We start from the raw sequence: 10,974 nt of genomic DNA, 5'->3' as shown, positions 1-10,974 counted from the left end.
GGGGCGGTGTTACCGGGGTCATGCAGAGCTGCGGGCGCTGGTGGGGGCGGCTGGCGGCCCGCGGGGCGCCGCGGCACCTGAGGCCGGCGGCGGGGGGCCCTCGCCGGCAGCAGCAGCGGTGGGGCGGCGGCGAGGCGGCGCGGTGCATCGAGCAGCTGCTGCCGCGGCACGATGACTTCTGCCGGCGGCACATCGGCCCGCGGGAGCGGGAGAAGCGGGAGATGCTGAGCGCCGTCGGGGTGCAGGTGGGTGCCTGCGGCACGGGGCGCCGCGCGGCTGCGGCGGTGCGGGGCGGCTAACGACGCTGTGCGGACGCTTCTTTGCAGAGCGTCGAGGAGCTGATGGATAAAACCATCCCGGCCAGCATCCGGCTGCGGAGACCTCTGAGGATGGACGACCACGTCGGTAAGTGGCCCCGCTGCCGCCCGGGCGGCCTCCGCTCTCGGCAGCTGCCCCTCCCTTCCCCGCAGCCCCCCGCCCCGCTCAGGAAAACTTGTGCGAGTCCGCTCCCGGCGGTGCGGTGCCACCGCTTTGTCCCGGGAGCCCCATACGGAGGGAAAGGCGTGGCCAAAAGCCGTGCCTTCCGAGAGCTGCTTCGGGTGGGCTGCCATCTGTCTGCAAGACTTCTTTGTGTGTCCTTCCCCTCTCCCGAGCAGCAGTACACGTGCTGTAACGGCGTGCAAAACCCGCGTCTCCGTGTAACAGCCGCGCCCGAGAGCAGTGGCAGTGAGTGGGGGACGGCTGAGCCGCGGCAGCGCGGAGCCCCCCGCCAGCTGTTGAGGCACAGAGCGGTTCAGCGAGCTGCTGTTCAGAACTGGTGTGGCTTGGTGAATCCTCAGATACTGACGCTTTGAACTTATCGATGTGTCTGCGGTCTTAACGTGCGAACATCGCGCTGGGTGTACAGGGACCAAAGGAAACAGTTAAAAACACACCAAACTTAGCAATTCCACCAAAACTTACAAAGTGCAGTGCCCGCTCAGGTACCAGAGGTGTTTCCATCAGTGTCAGCTTCACATCTATACCTGGATCCTCTGCCCAAGCTCTTAGGCATGGGATCCTTGCGGTTGGTCCTCTGCCTTGCTGCCAGGTCCCTGCGGGCTTCCAGGGCTCTGTGTGAGTCCCAGGTGGCATCACCACTACTACCAGCAACAGGAGTGCAGGGGGAAGCTGAGGCCTGTGTGGGTGTGGCCTAGTGTTGGCAGGGGAGAGGGTCCTGCTGGTGAAACACCCCGTGGGTGCCGTGGCACTGAATTCCTGGTACCTTCCCATCCTGTGGGAACAGGGAGAGAGGAGGAATTTGGTCACTTCTTTTCATCTGTGTGAATGCTGCAAGTGCTGTTCAGCATGTTATGGTTAATATATGTGGGTCAGGATTCTCCCAGACTTATGGGTTGTCTTTATTTAACCCCAGTGCAAGGAACTTTTAAAATTATTATTATTATTTTTTTTTTAAGTAAAAAGGGGCGGGGAGTAAATGTAGATTGTCAGTAATAATCACATCTCAAGAAACCACTTCTCCTATTTCTGGATTTAATATGCAATACTGTCACAAAACTTGATGTTGCTAACATGCACGGAACTGTGATACAGCACAGTTTGGCACCACAGTAATTGTGTGCTAACAAAATCCAAGCCAGTGATGCTGGCTTAAGCCAGAATCCTCTTGCAGTTCTGTGTATGTGAATGCACACTGGTCTGTTTGAAGTGGTTCCCTCCCACGTCACTGTGAATTAGTGACGTCCTGTTACATACAGGCTCTCACTGTGCAGTGGGACCTGTGAGCTAACAGTGCGTTTTGCTCCATTTGCTATGCTGTTCAAGTTCCCTTACAGCAAACTCTGACAGAACATGGCTGTGATGCCGTCTCGCGCTATGTGCACTGAGTTCTCAAGAGAGATGAAGCACTGAAAACCTCTGTCTGTGCACTGCTGCTTGTCTTTGTTCTCCCCTCAGTGTGGAGGCTGGCTGCCTTTGTAACTTACTGCGTAGCTTTCCACTCCATTGGCAGTAGAAAACGCCACGATTTGTAAAAGGAAAGTTGGAAGCCTGCACTGAAAGTTGTGCAACTTCTCGTTGAACATTATGGACCCAGAGGTCTCTATTTGGAGTAAAGTTTGCTCGCCTGTTAATGCATCATTAGAGAGAACACTTCTTTCTTATCACTGGTGTATGATTCCTTATGTCAGTAAGGTACATGATTTCTCTATCCGCTGCCTTCTATTAAAAGGACAGCAAAGCTAGGAAAGTAACGTGAGAACTCTATTGTATTCTAGAATCATAGAATCACCAAGGTTGGAAAAGCCCTCCAAGACCATCTAGTCCAACCATTCACCTACCACCAATATTACCCCACTAAACCATGCCTTAAACACGTTCTTTTCAGTTGGGTGAAGATGGTGCTCCTACTGTCCCCAGACATCATACACGTAAGGGAGAAGAGGGCGAGGCAATTCAGAATGTGGTTCAATGACAGAGTTTATCAAGTTCCTGATTCCTAATAGTTTAAATACGTATTACTTTTTTTTTTTCCTGTACAATTCCAATTAAAAAAGCAAACGACAAACCATAATGACTGCCTAGGTCAGCCTATAGCTGAGCAAATCAGTTTCACTCAGTCTGGTCCTTTGTACTGGGAAATGCAGCTGAGCTTACCCTGAAGTGTCACTGAAGTTGTTACTTAAGGCTAGAATTAGGTATGTAGCCTAAGAAAACCATGCATTTACCACAAGTAATATGCCTGGATGAGTGTCATGTGTCTCTGTAATTGTTTGAATTTTCTTCAGATTTTATAGCTTTAGGCTTTGCAAGTGTGAGCATGAAGTAATATAGCTACATTCCTAATGAGCACTCCTATAGAATTCTGTGTGACCTGAGGGTTACATAGGAGAGCAATTTTTGTTGCCATACACCTCCATGGCTGATGTAGGTAAACTGGTGAGTTTCTTCAGCTAAGGTAAACTGCGGAACTGCCACCTGCAGAGAGGAGGCCTGATATATACGTGTGTCTTCCAATTTGGTTAGGAGTGGCAATAGGAAAAATTGTTTTGCTTTACAGATCCTTCACTTGATAAAGTGACAAGTTTTCTAAAGGTCAGAACATCGTTCTGCCCTCTGTATGCAATAGTAGTAAAAATAATTCCTCCTGTAGCTGCAGATGCTATTAAAAAGCTGCTTTGAATGTTATAGCACATTTCATCATTCCCAGATGAAACGCCTTATCACAGGAGAAGCTTTTTTCCCCCCGCTTTTAAATGTGCTGTATTTCCTAAGCTTCTTAGCGCAATCCCACTCTTCAGTCGGGTTTCATTTCTTCCTTGACAGACACAATATATTAACAGGGAAGACAAATACCCAGTGTAGTCTAGAGGCTTAGGTTGTGTGTGAATGGAAAAGTTATACTGGTAAATGCTAAGCTGTGCTGACAGAAGTGCAGCCACGTTAGACATGGTCTTTCATTTTCTTTTAGTATTCTACTGGTAGATTTCTTCTAGTATTGACATTGTTGGCAGTGAAGGACAGAAGGAAGAGTAATGTATGCAAGAGTAATCCTCCTTTAATCCCTGCCTGTCTACTGTGTGTATTAGTGGTAGTTATCCCTGCAATGCTGCCATTGTATGCTCATGTTAACATGCAAGTTTCATTTATTATGCTGTGTATTTCTGCGCTGTTTCAGGATTTCAGTTAAAAGAATGTGTCCACAAAACCTACTATGATTTCTTCCAAAATATTTCTAGTTGTATTATAGAACTTCAGAATTTCCGAAGATTAACTTAAAAAAAGCCTGTGTAGGTGACCAGTTGAGTCTCCATTCGAAACATTTCTGGAAGGAATGTGGGTCAAAAGCAGTCAGATAAATCTCAGCATGTCTGTCCAGGCTGCCTCTGCTGCCCAAACAGACTGTGTAAGTGTGGGCAGCCCAAGCAACAGGAGGAGGAAGAGGGAGGGCAGTAGACCATGTTTGTGTGCTGCCCTTCCTTTGAATGGTAGGACTCGGCACCTGAAGGAGGCTCTTGTGCTGTCCTGCAGCTTTAGTGCATGTCTGACAGTGCTTTGAAACTCTTTCACTTCAGTATATTGTGATTTTTTTTAAAGAAGATTAAATTAATTGCTAATGCAAGAGAAATCATGCCCTTTTTTCTTGTAGCAACTGCTGTGAAGATCTTGCTTCCTTGATATCAGAAGGTTTAAAAAAAAAAGAAAAAGTTTGAGGCCTGGCATAGTCATAGACTCCTCCCTTTCACACTGTAGATTTTAAGTTGTGTATCTCAGTCTTCTCCTCTTCTCTTGATTCTTCCCCCTTTCCCAACCTTGTTGGGTACCATATTTTTTTGCAGATATCAAGTGAAAAGCAACACGGTTACACTAACCACTGAAACATTAGCAGGAATAACAGTATTGTCATTTTATGACCAGATAACTCGTTCCCACTTAATATTTTTGTGACACCTTTTTCCTTTTCCATCTGTGGATGTCACAGTAGCAGTCCTGAAGTATTCTCATTGAACTCCTAGTGGGAACTTCATTGAGTTTTTGCCTCAGTTATTTGATAAGAGTAGTGCAGGATCAATGAACTTTCTTCTGGGTACTATCTCTGATCGTGTTATCTGATGTAATGGTGAGGGGAATAAAGATCAACTGCAGTAACTTACCTGGCAATTTTATTTTCTGCTGAATAAGGTTCCTAAAGGATTTGTAGACTATTGCCAATGAAGTGAATTTCAGATTAAGATGTTCCAGTCACGTTGTTTTAGAAAACTGGAAAATATCCATGTGCAATGGCCAGCTTCCCCGTTAGCAGTAGTCAATTCTTTATCGCATTTTATTTCCACATTTTGGGTATTTCTTTATCTCTCTCATTGCTGAGGAGAGCTTAAAGAAATTGGAAACCCAACACTGAGGTATCTTGGGTGGTATTTTTAATTCACATGTTTTGAATTTTTATGAAATACTAGTCTTGTTCAAATATAGTAACTTTAAACAAACATTTACAAGAATACAGTGTTCTGCTATGCATGCCCCAAAGTCTGTATATTATGCAGCAGAAAGAATCTGTAATGCTCTGGATTTAGTCATGCTCTTGCCTACCAAACTGAGAACTTGGCCATTTGGTTTTGAATATGAAAAAGGATGTTGAGGTATATGTAGGACTACTCCTCGCTGTTCTGCCTTACTACTAGTGTTAGTCATTTACACAGAGCAGTCAGTGCAATGCCAGACCCATTTCACAGGTCACATTATGGGAACATGCTGTTAAAAGTTAGGCTGGGTGCAGTGGGGAATGTCAGAGCTGCTGCTGATGGGTAACAGGATATGGCATCCTGCTGAATCTGGTGAGGCCTCCTGGAGCTCCGCAGTCCCACCCTGTCCAGAGAAGGCCTCGCTGGGCTCAGGCCGGGCTTCACCCTGCCATAGCGTGAGGACCCTGATTAAAAGTAACCATTTAACTGTCTCCAGTGATAACTCATACAACTATACCTAAAATCAGTGTTGGGGTCTACCTGTGCAGCTCTTCCAGGTGAATGCCATTCTGCCTTTTGCTTGGAAGTTTAATTGCTGCTTGAGCTGCTTACGGTCTCACTAAGGCTCTTTCCCTTGTTCCTTGGATCAGTACGGAAATGTCAGTGTTATTTCAGGGAGCAAAAGTTCAGTGTGTGCATGTGATAGTTGTTAGCTGTGTTTGCTGAGGAGTAACTCTTAACTTTCTAGATTACATGTCCAGTGCGGCAAGCAAAGGGAGTGCTATCAGCATATAGTACAGTATTTGTGGTACGTGCTCACTATGGAATTCATGCTCTAAATGTATTGTGTGTATGACATCAGGCTAGTGAGCAAGTTAAATGATAGCCAGCCTCTGCCTTCAACTCAATTTGGAGTCAAATAAACAAAGACTTGGAATTTCTGAAAAATTGCTGAAGTTAGAATTTTGCAAGAATGCAACACTCCCCTTCAAACCAAACACAAAACCGTCTTTCTTTTTGGCTTGCAAATGATAGAAGAAAGCATCAGTAGTGCTAAAGCTTTCACTAAAAGAAAAAAAAAAGTAGTAAAAGTAGTAAAAAAAAAAAAAAAAGTAAAAGTAGTAAAAAAAAGTCTGGAATAAGCAGAATAGGAGGAGTATGGGGGAGTGGAACTGTCACTGCTTTTTAGAAACTTTGCTTTGGACACTGCTGAGATCAAATGAATGCAGGACTCCTGAATCTCCAGGAAAATTATAACAGTTCACCAAAAACAATAAATGAAACTTTATATGTTAAACGTAACAGTGAGTAAGAGGCACACAAACAACGAACGTTGTGGTTGAAACTGAAGATCTGTAAAAAAACAAACAAAAACACCTTTATAGAAGCATTATTGCCATTTAGGAGACTGTGGAAGAAATTACTTGAAAAAAAATTTTTTTACATATTAAATTAAATGTCAGCTCTAGGAGTAAAAGAAGAAATATGAGTTATGAAGTCAGAGCTGAAATGATCGTATCTTTCCTACGTCTGCAGAAGATATTAATTCACAGACTCGATGTTTTCTATGGAAAATAATTTGCCAGCAGATTCTAGAGTATCAAATGTTCGGTTTGACCTCTTCTGGTGGAGTAACCCACAGTGGGAAATAAGTTTTGAAATATCCAGGGCTCAGGTTTTTCTGCGTTGGTGATTTATAGCCTTATATTCCCAAGTCTGACTTTCAGATTGCAATGCAGAACAGACAGAATAATTTAGTGCAACTACTGTACTGCTGCTGCACAGCAGTTTCCAGGGTCAGAATTGGGGAAAAGTTACAAAAAAAGAAAAAAAATCTTTCCAAGCACCTCACCTAGTAGGCTTGCTGTCCAGTTTCAGCCAGGTTTCCTACGCTGGGCATGGTTATCCCTCCACATAATGTTACAAAGCTTACTGACCACTGTCTGCATCATCAAGTACTAAGGTAATTGTTAATAATTTATTTGGTAAATCTTTCCTTTTGGTTGATGTTGGTTAGAGTTATTTGCTAGAGGGGTTGACGGGGTATGATTTTTGTATGGGTATACAGTCAGTGAGAAGCATGTTGAAGGAAGAGCAAGAACTGGACTGTAGCTGGGAAGGACAGGACGTGCATACACCTTTCATCTGGGCACTTGAAACGCATTCTGTTGTAATTGCTAAACTAGGTTGGCGGACTGATGTCAAAGCTAGTATTAAATGGAATTTCTTAAGATAGAAATGTCATTCACACTTTTTTTTTTTTAACGAACCGATGAAGGAAACTTAATGTTGAATGAATAAAACTTTCCCATTTTATCAACTGTTTAGGGAAAGTGTCTAAAGTCTGTGAAGGGGGGAAAAAAAAGTTGTCTGATGAGGGGTCCCTTCTGAGATGTACTGTAACGCATATGCAAAAAAACTCAGAGCGCGCATTGCCTTAAAGCAAAAAGAACTCCACAAGGCGTTTGCCTACAGATGTTTCTCTCATCATCATTTCCACAGTGGTGGACTTGCATTTTCTTGAGAGAAGGAGATTTCTGTTCTTTAGGGCACTCAGTATTTTGAAAATGAGTAACTGCCAAAAGTGGAATATTTATGACTGAGCTGTCAAATCTGATTAATGTGAAAGGACAATTGAGGAAAAGTAATATAAATATTTCAGTTCAAATCTATTCGTGTCAGCTGTTTCTTGAAATTAATGGGGACAAATGCTCGTATTTTGTAGAATTTAAACTTTCCCATAATGTTTTAACATTTTGGCCTTACTCTGTTATTGTTCGTATGTCAGTCACTCCTGGTAAGTTTCTATATGAGGGCATATTTATACAAGGCATTTTAGTTAAAATCTGCTAGTGTTATGTGTGACTGAAGTTTTCTGACGTAGTTTTTTCTCAATTAGGTGAAAATGAAATCCTTGAAACCTTATACAACATAGCAAGCAAGAACAAGATATGGAGGTCCTATATAGGCATGGGTTATTACAACTGCTCAGTACCACAGCCCATTGCACGGAACCTTTTGGAGAACGCAGGATGGTAATGTACAACATTTTCTTGCTAAATACGTATTCATAAAATTTCAACACATTTGAAATTCACCTTATAACTACTGCAGACAGATATGGCCCAAATCTATTTTTATCATTAGGGCTGTTCTGTATTAGGTAGTAGTGTAGTGTGTAGGGGCAGGAACTGTGTTGCTGTTATTGGAGCTAGAGAGAGGAAAGAAAATTCTTTGACTTTAGAAGATACTTTTTCTGTAAAATATTTCATAGAATCATAGAATTTTACTGACCTAGAAGTCACAACTTCTATATACAGTTAACAAAACCTAGAATGTTTTAGTTTGCTTTAAAGAAAGTATAAAATCTTGGTTCTTGAACTTAAATCTTTCACAGCCTCTGCTTAAAACTAGAGAAGCAGCCTCCTCCACTGCATGTTTGGTTGGTTGTAGTTAAATAGCGTGCATTAGTTTGATTATGGTTTTCTTATGAGGTAGAAGGCAGCCTTGGAAATCTCAGAGGCTTTTCATCTTAAAATTCTTTCTATCTTTTTTTTTTCCTCTCTGAAATCAAAGTTTCAAGAAAGTGAATCTGTATCCACAAAGTATGTTCTTGTCTGAACAAATAATTAACTCAGCTGATGCCTGAATATAGGTAGACAGTGATAGCTGATAATTTCTTTTTGAAAGAACAGAGTATATTTTGATCTCACAATTCAATGGATGCTTCAGATTTTTGAGACAAGCCTGACTTATGGACTTGAATTGGACTCGTTTGCTTTTGACTTTTCTCAAATGTAAAGAAATCTTTTATTGCTCTAATTTGTATTTTATAAACAACATTAATCTAAATGAAAGTGGGATTTTGTCTCTTGATGGTCTTTTCTTGACAAAAGCGCTAAGGCTTGTTTATAAACGTTCATTTACCACTGATATTATTCTAAGGAACTGTAACTCAGATGCACTAGAGAAACTAAAATTGATGTGGAGTCTCACTTTGCATGACACAGAATGTCATTGGTACATTTCATTGTCTCATTTGGTTTGGAAGCTCCCTTATCTGAAGTCAGTGACAACCTTTTTTTTTGTACCATATTAAGACAGTAACTGTCATCTTACCAAATAAAATTGATTTTAATAGAAGCAGTTTTTAAAGGTTATTTATATGTAGAGGTTGTAAAAATCTGCTTCTTAGATACTAATCTTCTGAGTTTTGAGTTTCCACAGATGGATCTTTGTATCTGCAAACTTCCAAGACTTTGAAGTATTTGTTTTGAGTGCTTTATGTGTGTCTCAGACTTCTAAATTGACTTCAGAGTTGCACTTTTTGGATCTAAGGAATCTATGCAGTGTATATAAACCAAATTTTATTTGGTCTTACCCCTGTCCTCTTTTTCAGAACACATAAAATAAGTATTTCAGTAGAGTGTAACAAATAACCAATTGCTAAAGATGGTAGTAAGAGGACCGAAAGGAACTGTATATTTTGAAATCCTAACAAATTACATAGTAGTATTAAAATGACTGGTAGATTGTATCCAGAAATCTGTTCTTGCAGTGTCCGCAAAAATTATACAGCTAAAATCCTAACAGCTAAACCTACAGAAGAATAAAAAGAATTATGTTTGCTGGGAGGACAGAAAGAGAGAACATGTGAGGAAGCAAATGTTATAACCATACAGACTTTATGGAGACTGCTTAGGAAATCACAGCTCTCCTTATGTCATCTGAGTGTTTAACTATCAGTGCTAACGCATTGTGCGTTACAGAGCCAGGGAAATGCTGCAAGTGCAGCTTTATTGTTTCTGCTCAGTTCTGGCTCTCTCATGTGACTGCTTGGCACACATTAGAGCAAGGCTTGCAAGATGAGTTTGAAAAAGAATGCTTGTAGAAGTCAGTGAGTGCAGAAATGGAGGACTTTTCAGTTTTTTGAAGCAGTTGAACTTGCTAGAAGGAGGCAGGAAACACAAAGGTAGATTTTAGAAGGAAATTGTTTATAACAAAGTATTTTCAGCTGAAAATGAACCTGCTAACCCACAGTAGTGGTTCTGCTTTCTTTCAGTTTGCCAGAAACATCTTCCCAAATCTCAGATTCTGCTAAGAAAATAATGCTGCTGGAGTTTCAGAACTCCCTGAAGCATGAGGACAACAATGTATACTGCAAACAGAGATACTATAAGCCTAGTTTTAAACAAAAGTGTCTGACAGTACCATACCCCAATTAACTGCCCAGCAGCTTTAGAAAGTATTGGGCATCCTTTCCTTTTAAGCCTGAATCCCATTTGAAAAAGATCCATATTCATGAAAGAGGCTACTTCAAAACCTTTTGGGTAGATATTCTTTATACAGTTTTATATCCAACGAACAGTTTGATTCAAAGAAAATAAGCAGAAAACCTTCTGTAGTGGAATAGGGCTTTACTGGAATGCAGCAATTAAAATTCCTGCCTTTTGGTGAGGCATTTGATTTGGTCACAGTGTGTAGTATGTAGGTACCCCTTATTTTTGATACTTGGTTTGCTTTTGGTCTTGGTTACTAGCTGCTAACAATTTCTTGCTCCTGGCAGTCTGTAACTAGCAGTTCCATACTAACAGTGGATGGATGTCTTACATGTATTTTCCATACACTACTGAGTTATTAAGAAGAAAAATATTAGCCTGCTTTTTTAAAAAAAGAAGCAGGTCAGTATGTATACTTGCTTTATCTTTAAAGAACACAGTGTAGACAGAGGATTTGTCTGGGTGCATACTACCCATTATATGACATCCAACACAGGCCCCTCAACTGCATAAATATGTCACCTGTCTACTGGTTTGAATGCATAGTGTTTGTTCTGCTATTTCCCATTTTCACATATGAGTTTTTTTCCACCAAATGTGCTGAACTCTTGCCTTAGTAGCACTCAATTTTGTTCACATAACATGAACATAAATGAGAGACTAAGGATATGAAGGATATTTGGCATCAGAAATCAGCTTATAGGCTGATCAGGCTATTATGTTAACATGAGCTT

At 41.5% G+C, this 10,974-nt stretch overlaps 1 protein-coding gene across 1 annotated transcript in view; it reads left to right on the top strand.

Moving 5' to 3' along the window:
- Positions 1–10,974, top strand: part of GLDC (glycine decarboxylase) — a 38,021-nt gene continuing 27,047 nt past the window's right edge. The window contains exons 1-3 of the mRNA NM_204322.3: positions 1–245; positions 327–405; positions 7,861–7,996. Of these exons, the coding sequence (NP_989653.3) occupies positions 21–245; positions 327–405; positions 7,861–7,996 (440 nt within the window). The 5' untranslated portion in view covers positions 1–20. The remainder of the gene's footprint in view (positions 246–326; positions 406–7,860; positions 7,997–10,974) is intronic.

The sequence above is a fragment of the Gallus gallus genome, chromosome Z (genome assembly GCF_016699485.2).
Source record: "Gallus gallus isolate bGalGal1 chromosome Z, bGalGal1.mat.broiler.GRCg7b, whole genome shotgun sequence".
In the NCBI taxonomy this organism is placed as follows: domain Eukaryota; kingdom Metazoa; phylum Chordata; class Aves; order Galliformes; family Phasianidae; genus Gallus; species Gallus gallus.
Note: the sequence above shows the minus strand (reverse complement) of the source record. Positions and strands in the feature narration are given on the sequence as shown.